Source organism: Brassica napus, chromosome C3 (genome assembly GCF_020379485.1).
Source record: "Brassica napus cultivar Da-Ae chromosome C3, Da-Ae, whole genome shotgun sequence".
Taxonomy (NCBI): Eukaryota; Viridiplantae; Streptophyta; class Magnoliopsida; order Brassicales; family Brassicaceae; genus Brassica; species Brassica napus.
The window spans coordinates 5,670,508-5,690,542 of record NC_063446.1 but is presented as its reverse complement, the minus strand read 5'-3'; the positions used below and the strand labels follow the sequence as shown (position 1 = coordinate 5,690,542).

General features: G+C 33.2%; 3 protein-coding genes and 1 pseudogene across 3 annotated transcripts; all 4 read left to right on the top strand.

The window, feature by feature from the left end:
- The first annotated feature begins 3,457 nt into the window (after window positions 1-3,457).
- LOC106386927 (glucomannan 4-beta-mannosyltransferase 2) lies at window positions 3,458-9,806 on the top strand. Its single transcript, XM_048752160.1, has 9 exons — window positions 3,458-3,987; window positions 4,292-4,390; window positions 4,573-4,825; window positions 6,109-6,219; window positions 7,302-7,438; window positions 8,497-8,610; window positions 8,687-8,886; window positions 8,995-9,195; window positions 9,281-9,806. The coding sequence occupies exons 1-9, from the start codon at window positions 3,658-3,660 to the stop codon at window positions 9,438-9,440; spliced, it is 1,605 nt and encodes a 534-aa protein (XP_048608117.1). The 5' UTR covers window positions 3,458-3,657; the 3' UTR covers window positions 9,441-9,806.
- A 601-nt stretch (window positions 9,807-10,407) lies between these two features.
- Window positions 10,408-12,511, top strand: LOC106386929 (FBD-associated F-box protein At5g22730). The gene is made up of 3 exons (XM_013826751.3): window positions 10,408-11,757; window positions 11,829-11,981; window positions 12,050-12,511. The coding sequence occupies exons 1-3, from the start codon at window positions 10,753-10,755 to the stop codon at window positions 12,341-12,343; spliced, it is 1,452 nt and encodes a 483-aa protein (XP_013682205.2). The 5' UTR covers window positions 10,408-10,752; the 3' UTR covers window positions 12,344-12,511.
- Window positions 12,512-13,226: 715 nt separating this feature from the next.
- LOC106383516 lies at window positions 13,227-15,505 on the top strand (annotated as a pseudogene).
- Window positions 15,506-17,141: 1,636 nt separating this feature from the next.
- Window positions 17,142-18,802, top strand: LOC106383517 (putative F-box/FBD/LRR-repeat protein At5g22670). The gene has a single exon (XM_048752159.1). It carries the CDS (start codon window positions 17,142-17,144, stop codon window positions 18,153-18,155), a length of 1,014 nt encoding a protein of 337 aa, XP_048608116.1. The 3' UTR covers window positions 18,156-18,802.
- The last annotated feature ends 1,233 nt before the right edge of the window (window positions 18,803-20,035 follow it).

Below are 20,035 nucleotides of genomic sequence, written 5' to 3'. Positions count from 1 at the left end.
CCAGCAGCCGTAATCAATTATATATAGATAGATAACAAAAAAAATCCACGTCATCGTAAACTACTTTACCACTTAAATTATTTGTCGGTCTCTTTAGGCTCTATTATTTATGACTCTAAACTTTGATTTGGGTTTATACAATAATATTATTCTTACTATAGTCAGCTAGCAAATGAAAAATAGATTTGATTCATCCGCCAATTTATTTTTCTAAGTTAATATATGACCAATAATTGTATCCCAATTTTAATTTATAAATAAATAGAATGACGAGAGGTTTGAGATCAAACATTAAAATCGATGTGCCGTTAACCAGTACTACAAAGCTCTGCACACATGAAATTAGCCATGTGTTTACCCGTAACTGAAGAATCGAACCTTACCAAATAAAAAACTAAATCGAAACTAAATCAAATTTCATAAATCAGGTATATTTCTATATATAATGTATTCTATATTTTTCTGAAACTAAAATATCAAAAACAAACGAAAACCGAACCAAAATTAATAAGTATCTCAATTTGAAATATAATTTACAAATCTAAAATATTAAATAAACTTAGTTTTACAGTAACAAATATCATAAACTTATTATTTATAAACTGAACTATCCAAAATGAATTATATGAATACCATTTCCCTAAATTATTTAAAATTATATAAACTACCTGATAATTTATTCAAAAAACTTAAATCACCTGTTTTTTTCCTGGCAAAAAACAATTTATAAATAAAATTTACTCAAATTAACCAAAATAATCTGAAACGCTCGTAACCGAAAGAGACCCAATTTTGTTTTTGATATTAGATGGTTCCCCATTTTGTTGTCCAAACTGAACCAAAAAAACAAAATATCTGAACGAGAATTGAAACAAATTTTATAAATAACCGAACATATCTTATATCTATAGAATTAAAAAATAAAATAAAATAAACCAAAACAATTCCAAAAAAAATAATTATAAAAAAGTTTGAATTTAAAAAAATTATAATTCGAAAACATAAAAAAAATATGTTTTTTATTTAAATAATTATTTGTTATATATATATCAAGAACAAAGATATAAGAGTCTTCTGCCACTTATTGAAAATATATTTTCAAAAATGTCCGTTTAGTGATGGTAAAGATCAATAATGGTACCATGAATGTGGTAAACATGAAATTTCACCTATTATCTATTTAAAGTTAATATTTTCTTTTATTATGTCAAATTGAACTAAGAATAATAAGAAGATATATATATATATATATATATATATATATTATCATATTATTCTGAATTGTTTTTTGCTAATTTTGTATTCTCTGAAAAAATAGAATAATGAAGGATATTGTCATTTTAATTCCAAACCAAAAATGTTTATTAAAAATAAGGGCACTCGCACCGGTTGAAATTCATCAGTCTCTAACAAATTTAAAAATATTAAAAGCTGAAAAAAAAAAGAGAAAGGATAAAAAAAAAGAGCAAGAGTGGTACATGTGGGAAGAGCTTTCATATATTTCTAAAGAATCGGTGAATACATGTGGTATCATTTTACATGTTTTTTTATTTTAATTTTTAAAATTATTAATAGCTAAATTTTGTACAAAAATAATAATAAAAATATTAGTGAGGTACTCTATTTGCTATTTTACCACTAATGATGCCTTAACAATGTGATCTCAGAATTCTATTCATTATTGTTTTTTATAATATAGTTTTCAATCCACCATGATTTTTAAATGCTTCATAAAATTAATATAAATTTATATAAAACAGTTTTTATTATTAACTTCCCGCCCGTAGAGCGGACCGATCCTAGTTATATATATAGGAATTTCTGTTATTCTCAAGAGTCCACATTTACAAATTTGGCAGTGACTATAAAAATACGTATAATTAACATACAGCATCTCCAAAACAAGACCAATAAAAACAATGAATAATCTTTACAAAATATTTTGACTTGTTTGAAGTTTGAATAACCAAATTAATTTTGCATATCAGAACTCGAGCCACACTATACACAAGATAATTTTCGTCATCCACGTTGCGACTGATGTGCTAAACCACATGGAGTTTGCCGACTAAATCAAACATGGCATCATCAAAATTCATCTACATCAAACCGGGATGCAGTACTGGTTAGTAGTAACGATTGATAGAACATACAATACCTTAAAGGTCATCTACAACACAATTAATAGGACGTATGGAAGATATATGGCTATCTCACGGCTCCCGCCAAACCTTACATATAACTATAATCATACTTCTATTTTGTGTACAAGCTAAGAGGTCGCACCATTGAGCATTACGTCTCACTAACCACGCATCAAACGAGTAGAATATGGTTTCAAATTAATTACCTAACAACAATGTACTATGTTTGGATCATTTTGTTAACATCTATTAATAAATGGCATTTCTATAAAGAATATTTTTCGTGTAATGTTATACTCAACAACAATGTACAATGTTTATATGATGATGATTTATTTGAAAAAGGAAATAATAAGATGATATGTAATATATTTTATATTTGTTTAATAAACCGTATTTACTTAAGATTTCGCGTTCATATTATTTTGCAGCTATCTGACCAACATATCATCATCAAACAAATTTACTTTTGAGATTCTCCTATTTTTAACGCATTGCATTTTCTTAGTATCTCCATATTTATTGCACTGGCCGTTTAAAGTTAGAAAACTATGTTAGTGGCATTTTTTCTTTGAAATAGTGGTATATGTTTAGAAGTTTAGTTTTTCTTGTTTTTTCTTTCTAAACCTGTTAAATAAATTTGTAAATGTGAATCAATACAAAAATGGTAATGTTAACTCTCTGTAGTTGCACGTTACTTCTTTACATTTATGGTTTATTTCTCAACTGTATCCATTAAAAATACTGCTTAACTGAGAAAAAAATAAATTTTGTAGATAGTAAGTTGAATAAGCCCCAACAAAAAGAAACGGAGTTAAAAGTAAATCCCTTAATTAAAAGTCCTTAAAAGTTGACTAAACCCAAAATAAATCGTAAAAAAGAAGAAAAAGCTGCAAAACCCAAAATCCCACAAATGGTAAAAAGTTAAAACTTCATCAAACCATTAATCATTGTTAAGAATATCGTTAGGAAAGAAAATAAATTCATTAGAAATCAATCTATCTCCACTTTCTCCGCCCATTGGCAGGCACATATTCTGAAAACACCCAAAAACTGAAAACCAATTCCTCTGTTGGTTCTTCACCAGAGAACTTCTTTAACTGAGAAGGCCATAAACCAATGTCACTTGTGTTTTTTTTTTTTTTTTTTTTGGTCAAAGTCACTTGTGTTTATTTATTTTTAACTTAACATTTACTATTGTCCGTAGAAAATCCCTAAGGAATCAAATCTAAAAAGGAAAAAAATATCCTACAAAAGGAAGAAATTAAATAAAATAATGTGAAAATTCACCATTTATATTCCTGGTTTATCCCTTCTCTTTCTCTCCTCCCTTAACCATCAGTTTCCTTCTGCTCTCTCTTCCCTAAGTTTCCTCTCTCTCTAGATTTATAGAGAGAGAAAAGCCTCTATCCTTCATCTCCCTATCTCCTTCACTTCATAAACCCCATTACCATAACATTCTAGAGAGAGAAAATCCGCCATTGTTTCACTCTAAGAGAGAGAGAGAAGGAAAATGGATGGTGTTTCACCGAAGTTTGTGTTACCGGAGACATTCGACGGCGTGAGGATGGAGATCACAGGCCAGCTAGGCATGATCTGGGAGCTTGTCAAAGCACCAGTCATTGTCCCTCTTCTTCAGCTAGCGGTTTACATCTGCTTGCTCATGTCTGTCATGCTGTTATGCGAGAGGGTTTACATGGGAATAGTCATCGTCCTCGTCAAGCTCTTCTGGAAAAAACCAGACAAACGCTACAAGTTCGTGCCCATTCAAGATGATGAAGAGCTTGGTAGCTCTAATTTCCCAGTGGTCCTCGTCCAAATCCCCATGTTCAACGAACGAGAGGTCTCTTTCGTCTCTCTCTGTTCATTGCTCTGTTTTTTGGAGAATTTTTTTTCCTTACATTCTTTACCCCAAGTTTTAAGATTTCAAGAAAAGTAGCCTCAAGTTTTACAAAATTACTTTTCCCCACGTATTCAGCATATTCCTCCGCCGTTACAAATCCCAAAACGGCGAGAGTTATTTAAATGCTCTATGAATTTTTTGGGGGTTTTTCTGTTTAAATCCATAGTTTAGGGCTTAATCGTAGTAAATAGCTAAATTATAGGGACTAAAAGCGAAAAAGTTCCCCGTGATTTTTGCCTTTCAGGTATACAAGCTATCAATAGGAGCGGCGAGTGGACTATCGTGGCCGTCCGATCGTCTCGTGATTCAAGTCTTGGACGACTCAACAGATCCTACTGTTAAGGTAATTACTTAGTCCACTTTCAGAAAATATAGATTTTAATTATTTTACCCTTTTTAGAAGATTTACTTTCTTAAAATAAAAAGATGTAACAGTAGGAATAACATTTTGTAACAAAACTGGAATATTAATAGTTTTTTTTCTTGATTAAATGTGTGATTTAATGATTTACTTAAAATGCGCAGCAAATGGTGGAGATGGAATGCCAAAGATGGGCAAGTAAAGGAATCAATATAAGGTATCAAATCAGAGAGAACAGAGTTGGTTACAAGGCTGGTGCGTTGAAGGAAGGTCTCAAACGCAGTTATGTCAAACATTGCGAGTATGTTGTCATCTTCGACGCTGATTTTCAGCCCGAACCGGATTTTCTTCGCCGTAGCATTCCATTCCTCGTCCACAATCCCAACATTGCACTCGTCCAGGCTCGGTGGAGATTTGGTAAGACTTATTCAGTTAAACATATTCTATAATATTAAGTTTGATGATTCAGATTGATTGTTACGTATCTTAAGTTTGCTTCGTTAATATATAAGACTGGTAGTTAGTTTATAATAGAAAAATGAATAGAATTGACGTTTGATAATGTTGTGAAGATGTCAGGGTCAACATACTTACTGAACCGGTGTCTTTGTTTATGTATTATGAAACATTTAATGTTGTTTTGATCATTAAATGAAAGCTCGTGGTTTTGGTTTTGTAGCTGCGTTAGTGGTGTCGGTGGTATGTCCTTCATTAGTTTTAAAAATGTTTTTTCTCCTTTTTTTTTCCTTTTTCTTGCATACATTTTTTTTTGTTTATCACTTTTTTGGCTTTTCGAAATGGTATTTTCGTCATTTTCGTACTTTTCTTAGACATTTTATTATTATTGTTTTTTTTTTTGTATTAGACTGATTGACGAAGTAGGGCTAGTTATGTCTGCGTCGGCGGAGTAGCTGCATAGTGTATGGGTTTTTTAGTGGGTTCATTAAAGCCAATCACAACTAGACATCTAAAAACCGTTGCCCCTTGAATAAGTTAAGAGTTATGTACACCGTGTTGCATGGATTAGAGTTATGCACACCGTGTTGCATGGATTATAGATTAGTTGCGCGATTCAGGGTCAACGTATATTAGCAAAAATGCTTAAAATAGACTTTCTTGTACAAAATGTTGCGAACATCATGTCATCTTATCTACTCCGAAACTCCGGATCCGTCGGTGAAAGCGAATCTGTCCGACTCAGTTTAATGAGCCGGGTCGGGTTTTTGGACAAGTAGGAGGCCAATCTTAACTGTTCAGTCTTTAGTAATTGTCGGGACTCTGATGCCTTCCACGTGCTCCTTGCCTTTCTTTAAATGTCATGTGTGGAACCCATTCTTGTCAGCAACACTAGTAAAGTGTTAGTATACAAGAGTAACAAGAGTAACGATTTTACTGTGGACCTGCCTTTTCTTGCCGACACTTGTTTGTGTATTTTATAGAATAGTTTCTGTTTTGTCTTTTATCAAGCATAAGTCCAACTTAGTGAATTTAATAATGAGAAAGCTATGTGAATATGATTGATTATTAACGCTTAAAAACAAAAGAGAAGGACGTTACTTCCTGATAGCGCCACATTTAGACAATTCTCTTATTGAATAATTAATAGTAAATAATAGAGTTTTTGTTTATCCAATTACTATTATTTTTAAACGGGATGATTTTTAAGAGTAATGAATTGATCTTGTTATATATTTCTGCAGTAAATTCCGATGAATGCTTGTTGACGAGGATGCAAGAAATGTCGTTGGACTATCATTTCACTGTTGAGCAAGAAGTCGGTTCAGCAACACATGCTTTCTTCGGTTTCAACGGTAAGAGTAATACTAATATATACCGGGGAAATACCATAGGATAATAATAAAAAAGTTTCTATCACAAATATAGATTTTAAAAATCAAAATGACCAAAATGTTTCATTAAAAAGTTAAATATACATTTATACCCTTAGGTTTAACTAATCCAAACTTTAGGGTTTAGAGTTAAATGGTAGGGATTTGGGTTTGAGGTTTAAAATTTTATAAAATAGAAAATAAATATTAAAAATTTGAAAATAAAAATTTTAAAAATAGTTTCAAAAAGTATTTTCGAATTACAAAAAGAAAATTTGAAAAAAAATAAAATAAAAAATAAAAAAAAATTATAAAAAAGTTCGGATTTGAAAACATATAATCTAAAACTATAAAAAAAATAATTTTTTTTTGAATTTTTTTTTTTTATATATATCTAGTGTATTAGTGTCCTTTTACCTATTAAATGAAATATTTTGATCATTTTTCTCTTTGTGGTTTATTTTTATGACTAAAACTTAAAAATAGTCTATTCATGAGAATTGCCCTATATACTGATGACTGCTGAAAAATTCATTTTAATTTTATATACTGGAAAATTAAATACTATTGTTGATTATTGGTATTGTGATGGAGTTGGTATATTGTCCGACCAATTGAAGCACAGTTTGTGGACCCAAATTTTTTTTTAAAATGATTGTATGATAGTGTACAATTATTACTAAAAAACTGATGAAAAATCTATTATGTCGAATAAAATAATTAATAATGGATTGAGATTGACAGGAGTGGGACTTTGAAACGTGACGCAAGTGGGTGTAATTATACACTTAATACTTCATAGTTATTAATAGTCTTAGTTATCCCTTGTCTGATAAGTAAGATTTGCAAGCTGGAAAAATAATAATTTAATTGCTTGCTTCTTAGATCATGTGTTTAGTTAATTAAGTTGCGTAAGGAGACACATTCATTACATTATGATGACTTGTACTTGAAGCAAATGAAAACGGATATTAAATTTTCTGGACACTACATAGATTTGTGCTTTTCCGTTTGTCTTAATTGTTTTTGTCATAATAATTTATTTTATCAAAAATGTTTTATAGGGACCGCTGGAATATGGAGGATAGCGGCCATAAATGAAGCAGGCGGATGGAAAGATAGGACCACCGTGGAAGATATGGACCTCGCCGTCCGAGCAAGTCTCCGTGGCTGGAAATTTCTCTACCTCGGTGACCTTCAGGTTTTAATTTACTTAAAATTCTGATTTTCCATTAATTAAAATAGAATAATTTAAATCAAAGTACAAAAAGTTGTTGGTGCACTAGATACTTCTCTCATTAAAGACACATACACATGACATCTGATTCACAAGTTATGTTATAATCATATACCCTTTTACGAACTAAATTCTCCTTCCCTTCCTAAAAAACCCTCCCTTCCTGAAAAATATAGTACTCCCTCCGTTTCATATTGTAAGTAGTTTTAGAGAAATATTTTTGTTTCAAAATGTAAGTAGTTTTCGTATTTCTAGGTAACTTTTACATTTATTGAATACAGTGTGACCAATCAAATTAAATAGACTTATTTTTTATTGGTTAAATTATATCTAATCTATTTATTATAAAATACTTTTTAAAAACATAATAATTTTCTTAATCTTCGCGCTTTTAGCCAAAACTACTTATATTATGAAACAGAGGGAGTATGTTCTAGAGAAAACAATTGTTTCAAAAAGATACATATTTTATATTTTCAATGCAATTTTTGTCAACTAATAATGAGAAATTATGAAGTTCAAGAACATTAATTGCATTTCTTAAAAGCTTACTCCATCTGTTTTTAAATATAAGATTTTTTTAGGTAAAACACACTTATTAAGAAAGTTACTTTTTATCTAAAAAGTATCATTAAAATTTTAAATTAAAAACTATTCAACCAATTACAAAATAGAACTATTAAATTTGATTGGTTACACAGTTTTTGATAAACTTAAAACTATATAGAAATATGAGAACATCCTACATATTGAAACATAAAAACTATTTTAAACATCCTATATTTAGGAACAAAGGGAATATTGGTTTAAAAATATAGGAAATATAAAATTACAAAAAACTATGCACTTATAGCTAAATTTTAATATGTTTTATTAAAAGTGTGAAAATTCTAAACATGGATCTTTTAGGAACGGATGAAGTATATTTTAAAGCAAAAAAAAAGAACTAAATATATTTTACTATTACTTGTGAAAATTTGCTATATATAAAAAAAATAATATGAATTATTTTTAAATTTTAGGTGAAAAGTGAGCTACCAAGTACTTTTAGAGCCTTCCGTTTCCAGCAACATAGATGGTCTTGTGGACCTGCAAATCTCTTTAGGAAAATGGTCATGGAGATTGTCAGAAACAAGGTAATAATAAAATTGCTTACTCTTTTTTACATCTGGTAACTCATTCTTTAATCTGACTGTTACTGATCTTCTGCAGAAAGTGAGATTCTGGAAGAAAGTGTATGTGATTTACAGCTTCTTCTTTGTGAGGAAAGTCATTGCACATTGGGTCACATTTTGTTTTTACTGCGTTGTTCTTCCTCTCACCATTCTTGTCCCTGAAGTTAAAGTTCCCATCTGGGGTTCAGTTTATATACCTTCCATCATCACTATTCTAAACTCTGTCGGCACTCCCAGGTAAATTTTAGTTTCTTGTATCTCAAGTCACTATCTAGGGCCCTGCGATTAGGTTACTTGTGCCTCAAGTTACTCGTCCTTGTACTGAATCTTTTCTTTATCCAAAAGGTCGATTCATCTGCTGTTCTATTGGATCCTATTCGAGAATGTGATGTCGCTGCACCGGACAAAAGCCACTCTCATTGGTCTGTTTGAGGCAGGTAGAGCTAACGAATGGGTCGTGACAGCTAAACTTGGAAGCGGTCAAAGCGCTAAAGGGAATACAAAAGGGCTTAAAAAGTTCCCAAGAATCTTCAAATTGCCTGATCGGTATGTGTACTTCTATACTGACAAAGTCTAAGTACAAACTCTATCTAGACACTTGATGATGATTTTGAGTTATTTTGTGTCTCAGATTGAATACGTTGGAGCTTGGATTCGCGGCGTTCTTGTTCGTGTGTGGATGCTATGACTTTGTGCACGGGAAGAACAATTACTTCATCTACTTGTTTCTTCAGACAATGTCCTTCTTCATCAGTGGGCTTGGCTGGATTGGGACTTATGTTCCGAGTTAGTAGTTGCGTTTCAGGGGAGAGGGAAAAAAAAGTTATTAAATTTCAGCAAAAATAAATACAACTTTCATGGGAAATCACAAGGAAAATGGTTTGAGAAGAAGATAGAGACGTCCGTAGCAAGTAGGAAGAAAAGGAAGCTACTTCTATCAAAAAGAAGGAAAAGAGGAGACAGGCTCGAAGGGTTCTTTTTATTTATCATTTTACTGCTTTTTTGAAAAAAAAATATTTAGCGATGGGATTTGTTATTCAGTAATTGTGAGATTTCAATTTTTTTCCTTTTGATTTTTTTTTTTTGTTTTTCTATAAAGTGAGATTTTGTATTATTTTTTTAAGAAGATTATGTGTGAGTTCAAAAATGTTCAATTAGCGCAAGGGTAAAATCCTAAGAGTCATCGATTATCACGACCGTCGTTTGCGTTTAGTCCTTAGGAGTATCTTGTTTGCATCATGGCCGAATCAAAAGCTATTGTGATTTCAATCTGTGATACCTTTTAGTAAGGTACATTTTCAAAAGGAGCAACTCATAACTAAACTAAACAAAAATCCTTTTTTGGTGAATAAGAGACCAACGCAACCCAACACATAGGTTAATGATCTTGGTAGCGCTATCTGCCTCGTATTATTCTAACAAGCTACAAAACCTCTAAAGCTCTAGTGAATGATGATGATGACTCCTTGGTGCTTCTCCTTATAGAGCTTCTAAGATTTTTTGAATTCCATTTCGAGCCGTGGGACCGTTTCATATAGCCGATGCTTTGTTCCTACATAGGTCATTGGAGGGAGAGGCCATTGTCTAGACGACGGTTTTGGTTCCCGCCAACGTAGAAAAATGTTGTTAATCCTGTACAATTATGCACTTGTGAAAACAGGTATAGGTATGAAGATCTCTAAAAACAGTTATTCGAAATAACAGTTTAAAAGTTTTGTAAGTAAAAAACTAGTGATTATACTATGCAGTTTCAAAATTATCTAGTAAATATTAATATCGAGAGTCTTTTACATATATTTGTACATTTTTTCACAAATTATCTTAATTTTTTTATCAATAATTGAAATAAGAAAAAAAGAAGAAAAATTTAAATTGTTTTAACAACTCAATAAAAAAACATGTTTGGGCCAGGCCAGGCCCATCTAAAACCTGAGGACTTGAACTACATCTTCTTCGTCTCTTCCGAAAAAAAAAAAAAAAAAACCCTAAAACGAATCAGGTTCAGGTCATTTCCCAATCGGGTGGTGATTGCGTCAGCACCACAATAGCTAAGGTTGAAGCCGTGAATCGAATCTTCCGGTTCAGTTTCGCAATCGAATCTCAATGGAAGATTTATTTTCGGAAGAGGAACTATTCTGCGACCACATATGGCCTGAAGATTACTTTTTCACAAAACGTTACTCAAGACGTAGAGAAGATACGATTAGCAAGTTACCCGATTCTCTGCTTTCTCAGATACTCTCCCATCTCCCGACAACGAAGGAAGCTGTCCGAACCAGCGTTCTCTCCAAACGGTGGAAAAGTCTCTACCTTTTGATCCCCTCCTTGGTTCTGAACGCTAACGAGTTCCCGAATCACAACTCCTTCGTTAGTTTTATCGATAAGTTTCTAGCTTTCTCTAAAGAACAAAACTCGATCTTGCACAAGCTCAAGCTAAGTGTTAAGAAGAACGTGAACGATCCTCCGTGCGTCACGCGGTGGTTAGACTCTGTGTCTTCGTCCAAACTTAATAACCTCGATGTCGAGTGTCTTGTGAACCGTAAGTTTCTAGAAGCGATTCCGCAGAATCTTTACGTATGCGACACACTAGTATACCTAAGACTCCACCGAGTCTCTTTATGTGAGTTTGTTGACTCTGTGTCTTTACCTTGTCTCAAGACCTTGGTGTTAGAACACAATGTATACGCCAATGATGTGACACTAGAGTCGTTTATCTCGTCTTCCCCTGTTCTTGAGGATCTGAGCATTGTTAGAATGGTACCGGACAACATAAAGTTTTTACGAGTGTGCTCGAAGACGTTGACTAGTCTTCACATAGACTATTTGTTTGGTGAAGACGATGACTTTGACGATGAGGGGTTCACGAGAGAAGGCACAGGGGTTTTCATTGATGCTCCTAGACTAAACTACTTGAAATTTGAAGATGATCTCTCTGATAGTAAAGTCATCACCAATTCAAGGTCCTTAGCCAAGGTCAACATTGTTTTCGTCTTCAGTGAGAATGATACTGCTGATGTAATCGACTTACCAAAGCGAGATATGATCCGTAACTTCTTTACTAGCATCTCAGGTGTTACTGATATGAAGCTCTCTTCTCACATTGTGGAGGTAATGTACATATCACATTGCATCTAGTGTTCCTTCTTGCTCACTCTTTTTTTCCTTTTTTTGGTGAGCAGTTTCTACATTACAACAATGAGTTCGACCCAATGGTACTCCCCCAGTTTTGCAACCTTTCTCGTTTAAAACTGAAGGTTTCTAAGTCATGTCTGAAAATGCTGCCAACCCTTCTTGAGAGATGTCCGAATCTAAACTCACTCGGCTTGGTGCTGGTAATGAGTTTTCACAACTCTAAATACATTTGTTTTCTTTTTTATTCATTCATCTGTGTTTAATATAGGATTTTTATAAATCGAATGGGAAAGCACGGAAGATAAGAGCTTCATCGGTACCTCGGTGTTTGCAGTCGTCACTAGAGAATGTGGAGATAAAACGTTTCAATGGAGAGGCTGCTAGAATGGAAGTAGCAAGGTACTTTGTGGAGAACTCACTGGTGCTTAAAAAGCTTGTTCTGGATATTGGATGCTCCACCATGGAAAAAGGGTTTTACATCACAGAACAGGGGTTTTCCATGTTCAGGGATCTCCTTGCGTTGCCCAGGCCATCTAGCGCGTGTCAAATCATACTTAAATGATTAAGACTCTAGAGTTAGCATTCTCAAGCTGGTTTGTTAGAACTGCATTTGGATTCTTGGTTTTGTATATCTTTTGTTGTTGAAGTTTCTATTATGATGGCTTTGTGGGCTTTTTGGTCACTAGTTATGGATGATGCTTGAGAATTCTATAACTACACAGCTTTTGTTTGTCTTCTCTTAAGCCATCTCTGCACCATCAGCAAGTTTTTAATATCCTTTTTTTCCATATTAAAAATCAAATTAAAGTACTGTAATTTTTTGATATTATTTAAAGAATTAAATTATGGCATTTTTGCCATCTTTTATATATTAATTGAAAAACATTATAACATTTATTTAGCCACGTGTCACCATGAGAATGAAATTCAGAATTCTTAAGAAAATAAGTCGGTTCATCTTAACATATACTACATTTTTAATAAACTAAGTATTAAATTGATAAATAGTGTAAAAAAAATATTATTGCACTTTCCTTAAACAAAAGCTACGGAATTATCTAATATGATTAACGTATATATCACAATTAATGATTATGAATAATAAATATTAAATAAGAATTTTTGTATCTTACCATTTTCTTTAAGTTTATATTATTAAAAAATATTAAACAATCACATTAACCATATAGTAAAAATAATGATTTTTTTTATATGTTATATTTTGAATTTTTAAAATGACTATAAATTATTAAAAATGTTAAATATCTCACATTAAAAATTTTGTGATCAATGATTTAATTTTTTTTTGTAATTACAAGATATAGATGATCATAAAATCGTATGAATATGAAGTTTCATTTAATAGATATTCATATTATATATTAATATAGTTTAAATTAAACTTTATAACATATAAAAATACATAAATATGTTAATTTCTAAATTTGTATTGAAAAAATATTGAAACCTTAATATTTTAATTTTGAAATTTGCATTGAAAAAATCGCACAATAGAAAATATGTGTTTAGCATAGAGTACGAATTCTCGATAATAAATATATTTAAATTAAAATATACTTTATATCTATGTCATTGAAATTTAGTTATATACCATATAAAATAAATGAAATGATTGTTTTGATTTATTTACCAAAAAAATGTCGTAAATGAACGAGAAGTATTGTTTTGATTTATGTGTTTATTCTAATTTAATTATATATATGATAAGTAAATGAACAAAAATAAGTAATGATATATAAAATTATTTTTATATATAACATTCTTCATTAACATATTATTTTAAAAAAATTAAATTATGGTATTTTCACGTATATAAATACAAAGAGGATTCTTCGGAACCAATGTTTAGAAATCCAAACCCTAAAAGAGGAATCAGAGAGGCAACGAGAAAGCTCTGGTGTGGTTAGACCTTTCTTGTTCAACAATCTTATTATGCACTTCTCTATATATATTTGAAACCCTAATATCCATTGAGCAATATTGCTTGTTCTCTAAGTTTCTCCTGCTTTGATTTCTTCTCTCCTCTACTTTTGAATGTATTCATGTTCATTATACTCTGGTACAATTTTGCATATATGCATATATATTCCTCTGTAACTAAATATTAAAATAACTTTTGTCTTAAGCTCTCTAACGTGGAGCGAAACAATGAGCGAGACAGGTGCAACATGTCGCAGAACTAGAGAAGACAGGATAAGCTTCTTACCTGATCACTTGCTGTGTGAGATACTCTCGGATGTTCCTACAAAGACAGCTGTAGTGACTAGTGTTTTGTCCACCAGATGGAGAACTATCTGGCTTTCGACTCCTGTCTTGGATTTGCACACTCATGATTTCCCTAACTTCACTGCCTTCGCTAGCTTCATCTCTAGGTTTCTAGATTTCTCTAGGGGATCATCATGCTTACACAAGCTCAAACTTTGAGTCATGGAACTTTTATTTTGTGAATAGTAATCCCTATTACTTGATAAAAAAGTGGATCAACAATGCAGTTACTCGTAAAGTTCAACATCTAGATATCTTATATCCTTGGTTTTTGGAGAAAATGCCCCCAAGCATCTACACCTGTGAGAGTCTAGTATCATTGAAACTCTCTGATGTGTTATTGGCTGATTCCGAGTATTTTTCTATACCTTGTCTCAAGATTATGCATCTAGTAAACAGCATTTACACTAATGGTGCCTTTCTTGAGAAGCTTATCTCATCTTGCCCGGTTCTTGAAGATTTAACAGTTGTTAAAGACAGAGATGCAGAGTACGACTTTGAGGCTTTACGAGTGCGTTCTCAGTCATTAAAGAGTCTTGTAGTTGATATAGACGGTCACACGTATATGGATAGTGAGAACACTGGGAAAGCTGTTGTGATTGATGCTCCTGGACTTAACTATTTGAGTCTTAAAGATAAACAGTCGACAAGTTTCGTGATAAGCAAGCTAAGTTTATCTGCCAAGGTAAACGTTAATGTCAGTTTTGATATGGACTTTGACACGGATGTGATTGACTCCTCAAAGAGAAGTGTAGTGAGAACATTCTTCACCATGCTATCTACCGTAAGGGACATGACTCTAAGTGAACAACTTTGCATATCATCTCTCTATACTTGAAACACGAACTGCTTCCTCAGTTCCCTTACTTGATCCGGTTCAATGCGGTCTTCTATAACTCTGACTTGGGAAAGTTACCAAACATTCTTCAGAGCTGTCCAAATCTCAAATCCCTTGTCTTGGTGACGAAACTTTACCTTTATAATATTATATATGGTTTTTATTCACATCATCATGACACAGTTATTGAATGATTTATATGCAGGAACTAGAGGAGTTTAAGATGAACGACCTACTTGTTCTCTCATCATCATCGGTTCCAGAATGTTTAAGATCATCCCTAGAGCACGTTGAGATAAAAACACTGATAAGAGGAGCTGTAGCTGAAATGGAACTAGTGAAGTACTTCCTGGAGAATTCTGCGGTGCTCAAGAAGTTGAAGCTGTGTTTGCGTCGTGGGAGAATGAACGAAGAGTCAATCATCTTGATGGAACTCTTGGGATTAAGGAGATGCTCTCCTTCTTGTGAAGTTGTTGTTCAACTTGAAGAGTTAAAAGAGACTTCTCTCAAACTATGAGGCCATACTATAACTTTTGTAACACTTGCAGTTTCAACTTTAAGAACAAGAATTGGATTTTAACTCTGGTTTGAGAATTGGTGATGTTTGTATTTTTCAACATCCTAAATAGTAATTGTCTAGTAGACAGTTAGACTCATAGCATTTCAATTTTTTGGTTCGATTTGGTTTGGTTGGAGGTTATTTATATTCCAGTTTGTTGGTTTTGTGAAGAAAGAACCAGGACTGGATTTTAATATGATTTGGAAAATTGTATATTCAGTTGAGATTTGGTTGGTTCTTTTGATGAAAAATAATATTGGTAAGCAAGCTTTTTATGTCATGTCTGGAAATGCTGCCAACTCTTCTTGAGAGCTGTCCAAATCTAAACTCAATCGTCTTGGTGCTAGTAGTGACTTTAACAGCTCAATACTTCGGTAGTTGTGTTTAGATAGGATTTTTATACTAATGATGAGAAAGCAGCGTAAATAAGAGCTTCATCAGTACCTCGGTGTTTGCTGTCATCACTAGAGTATGTAGGAGATAAAACGTTTCAACAGAGGGCCTGCTAGAATGGAAGTAGCAAGGTACTTTGTAGAGAACTCACTGCAGGTTCTTAAAAAACTTGTTCTGGATATTAGATGCTCCACCGCAGAAAAAGGGTTGTGCATAACAGAAGAAGGGTCTTACATGTTGAGGGATCTTCTTGCATTGCCCAGGCCTTCTACCATGTGTCAAATCCTACTTAAATGATCAGACTCAAGAGTATCCATTTCAAGATGGCTTGTTAGACTGCATTTGGATTCTAGGTTTTGTTTTTTTTTTCTTCTTTCGTTGTTAAAGTTTTTATTTGTGATGTCTTTGTGAACTTTTTGGTCAGTAGTTATGAATGATGCTTGAGAATTCTATAACTACACAATTTTTTTTTTTGTCATTCTCTTAAGCCATCTCTGCACCCTCAGCAAGTTTAACATTCTTGAGTTTACATATTGAAACTATAAAATATCAATGCATTTTTGTCAATTAATAATTATTAATTGTAAACTTCAAAAATATTAATTGCATTTATTCAATTCTTATTGATTTAGTATTATAGAAAATATATAATACAAACTATGTATTTATTACTATTTACTACAATTGAATATGTTTTGTTAATGTGTGAAAATTTAAAAACATGTATTATTTTAAAACAGAAGGAGTAAAATGTTTTGTTAATATATGCGAAAACTGTAAAAGATATATTATTTTGAAATAGAGGGAAGTATTATTTACAGAATTAAATTAAGTACTGTATTTTTGCGCATTTAATATATTCTTGATGTTATCTATGCCAAAAATATCGCGCGAAAACAGATCACGTATATAAATGTAAAGATTTCTTCAGAACCAAACAATATTTAGTAATCCAAACCCTAAAGAAGACGAATCTGCCGAAGCCACTAGTGAATCTGAGAGGCAACGAGAGAGCACCAGTGCGGTTAGACCTACCTTTCTTGTTCAACAATCTTACTCTACACTTCTCTACATAACCCTAATCCATTAAGCAATATTGCTTGTTCTCTAAGTTTCTCGTGCTTTGATTTCTTCACTCCTCTACTTTTGAATGTATTCATGTTCATTTTACTCTAGTGCGATGTTGCCTATGCATATTAACTAAAGATTCAAATAGCTTTTGTGTTAAGCCCTTTCAGTTTCGTACTGTGATGCAGGTCTTGTGTCTGAACCTGAAAGAAAACAATGAGCGAGAGAGGAGTAGCATGTCGTCGCAGGACTGGAGAAGACATGATAAGCTTATTACCTGATCACCTGCTGTGTCAGATACTCTCTGATGTTCCTACAAAGACGGCTGTAGTCACTAGTGTTCTGTCCACCAGATGGAGAACTATCTGGCTTTCGACTCCTGTCTTGGATTTGCACACTCATGATTTCCCTAACGTCACTGCCTTTGCAAGCTTCATCACTTGGTTTCTAGAGTTATCTAAGGGCTCATCATGCTTACACAAGCTCAAACTTGCTTTGGTCTCTGAAAGACCTATTCAAGATATCTCTAGTGAGTCATCATCATGGGACCTTGCTTTTGTGAGAGGTCATCTTGATCCCTATTACTTTATGACACAGTGGATTGACAATGCAGTTACACGTAAAGTTAAACATCTAGATATCTTATATCCTTGGATTTTTGGGATGATGCCACTAAGCATCTACACATGTGTGACTCTAGTATCCTTGAAAATCCAAAACGTGTCATTGGCTGATACTGAGAATGTTTCTCTACCTCGTCTCAAGACCATGCATTTAGAAAACAACATATACGCTACTGATGCTCTTCTTGAGAAGCTTGTCTCATGCCCGGTTCTTGAAGATTTAACAGTTGTTAGAAAAGGAGATACAGTGTACGACTTTGAGGTTTTACGAGTGCGTTCTCAGTCATTAAAGAGTCTCGTAGTTGTTCTTATTGGTAGGGAGTGGTGGTACAAAGCTTGTAGGGTTGCTGTGATTGATGCTCCTGGACTCAAGTATTTGAGTCTTAAAGATAGCAAGTTCACAAGTTATGTAATAAGCAGTTTGAGTTCATCTGCCAAGGTAGACATTGATGTCAGTTTTGATGTGGACAATGATCTGGCTACAGATAGAAGTGTAGTTAGAAGTTTCTTCACCATGCTCTCGAGCGTAAGGAACATGATTATAAGTCAAACAACTTCAGAGGTATACATATATTACATTATGTGTATCAATGGATTGATTCAATGAGAATTTTGAATGAAAAGTTTTTAATGTGTTTTGCAGGGCATATGTGTCTTCTTGAAACATGAACCACTGCCTCAGTTTCCTTACTTGATCAGATTACATGCGGTCTTGTATAACGCTGATTTGGGAAATTTGCCGAACATTCTTGAGAGCTGTCCAAATCTCAAATCCCTTGTCTTGGTGATGAAACTTTTACCTTTTATATTATATGGTTTTATTCATATCATCATCAATTCATGATCGTATAAAACTGATGTTAAAAGTCATCTATATAATATTTATTGAATGATTTTATTTGCAGGAGTTGAGTAATCTTAAGGAGGAGGAACTACTTATTCTCTCAGCATCAGTTCCAAAATGTTTAAGATCGTCCCTGGAGTACGTTGAGATAAAAACACCGATAAGAGGAGTAGTAAGTGAAATCGAACTAGTGAAGTACTTTCTTGAGAATTCGGCGGTGATCAAGAAGTTGAAAATGTGTTTGCGTAGTGGGAGAATGAACGAAGAGTCAAACATTTTCGTACAACTCTTGAAATTTAGGAGATGCTTGATGTGTCGAGTTTTAACCCGATTATCTAACTGCAAGTGCACAGTAAAGTACGCAGTAGTAATGCGGGATCGAATCCACAGGGACCGATGATCACACGTAGAGTTGCAGACAAGTTAATAGCTACAGCGAATCAAGATATATTTTTGATGGTTCTTATTTAATTTTCTTAGGTGTCACAAAACATAAACAAGCATGTAAAAAGATGATTTAAATGATTTGAAAACTATTTTTAAAAACAAACGTTGGGCATTGGGAATTCTCAGGGATTTCTTTTTAATCAAGATACAATTAATGGAAGACACATGGATATATTAAGAACCGTCTAGAACTCAAACACGATATTAGAATTAACCTACTTCTGTAGCGCTAATTCTCTATGTTATAGAAATCTCCACACTAACTTCCGCTGAGTTTCAATTTCTAAACAAGCATTAAGAACAGGTTCAATATGTTCACAAAGCGCAATAACATCAACTTCCGAGGGTTAAGGACACTTTGCTCATCTAAAGTGTTTTCGGAAGTTCAAACAATCACTTTCGGTGCATCAAACAATCTGATATCATGAACTAAGTGATCAATTCAGTTCAAGCAGTAAGAAATCCATTAGATGAAGAACCAAAACGTAATCCCTTAGTCTACACACGTTTTATTAATCAAAACATCAAGAAATCCCCTATGAGAACCCCTAAACCCAACTAGATGACTACTCACACATAACTAAGCAAGAACAACACGATTTTGATGAAGAAAACATGATAAGATTGTATTAAAACAGAGTAAAGGTTCAGAAGATCTTCTCCAAATGGTTTTGAGATGAACTCCTTCACAAATCTTCACAAATCACACAAAACAAGTACAAAACACTCAAATCTTCTCTCTAGAACTTGTAAATCTCCTCCTTGGTCGCCCCTGGTCTTTTCTGAGTCTCAAAGGTCCAGTTCCTTTCTAAATTATTGAGGGGAGTGGGTAAAAAGGAGTGAAAAGCTCGTTTGTGCGTGTGGAGCCCGTAGAGCCTTAGATCGGTCGATCCACATATACCGGATCGGTCGATCTATTGCATGAAAGCATAAGATCGGTCGATCCACATTGACCGGATCGGTCGATCCCACGTCCTGTGCGATCAATACTTCATTCGGTCCATTGTTCGGTCTATCTTGCTTCTGAATAAATCCCGAATGCGTTCTTTTCTTTCAAGCTATCTAGTAACCTGCATATTACACTTAAGAACACCAAAACGCATCAAATAGACCAAAACATTAATTAAAACCGACCATTTAATTGCTCCAAAACGAGTTTAAAACCGCTAAAAACACGGAATATCAACTCCCCCAGA

Excerpts from the sequence above, each read along its gene's own strand:
- LOC106386929 (XM_013826751.3), top strand. The coding sequence starts at position 10,753 with ATGGAAGATTTATTTTCGGAAGAGGAACTATTCTGCGACCACATATGG. Across the intron at positions 11,758-11,828 it reads TCTCTTCTCACATTGTGGAG|TTTCTACATTACAACAATGA; the intron begins GTAATGTACATA and ends TTTGGTGAGCAG. Across the intron at positions 11,982-12,049 it reads ACTCACTCGGCTTGGTGCTG|GATTTTTATAAATCGAATGG; the intron begins GTAATGAGTTTT and ends TGTTTAATATAG.
- LOC106386927 (XM_048752160.1), top strand. The coding sequence starts at position 3,658 with ATGGATGGTGTTTCACCGAAGTTTGTGTTACCGGAGACATTCGACGGC. Across the intron at positions 6,220-7,301 it reads TGCTTTCTTCGGTTTCAACG|GGACCGCTGGAATATGGAGG; the intron begins GTAAGAGTAATA and ends AATGTTTTATAG. Across the intron at positions 8,887-8,994 it reads AACTCTGTCGGCACTCCCAG|GTCGATTCATCTGCTGTTCT; the intron begins GTAAATTTTAGT and ends TTTATCCAAAAG.
- LOC106383517 (XM_048752159.1), top strand. The coding sequence starts at position 17,142 with ATGAGCGAGAGAGGAGTAGCATGTCGTCGCAGGACTGGAGAAGACATG.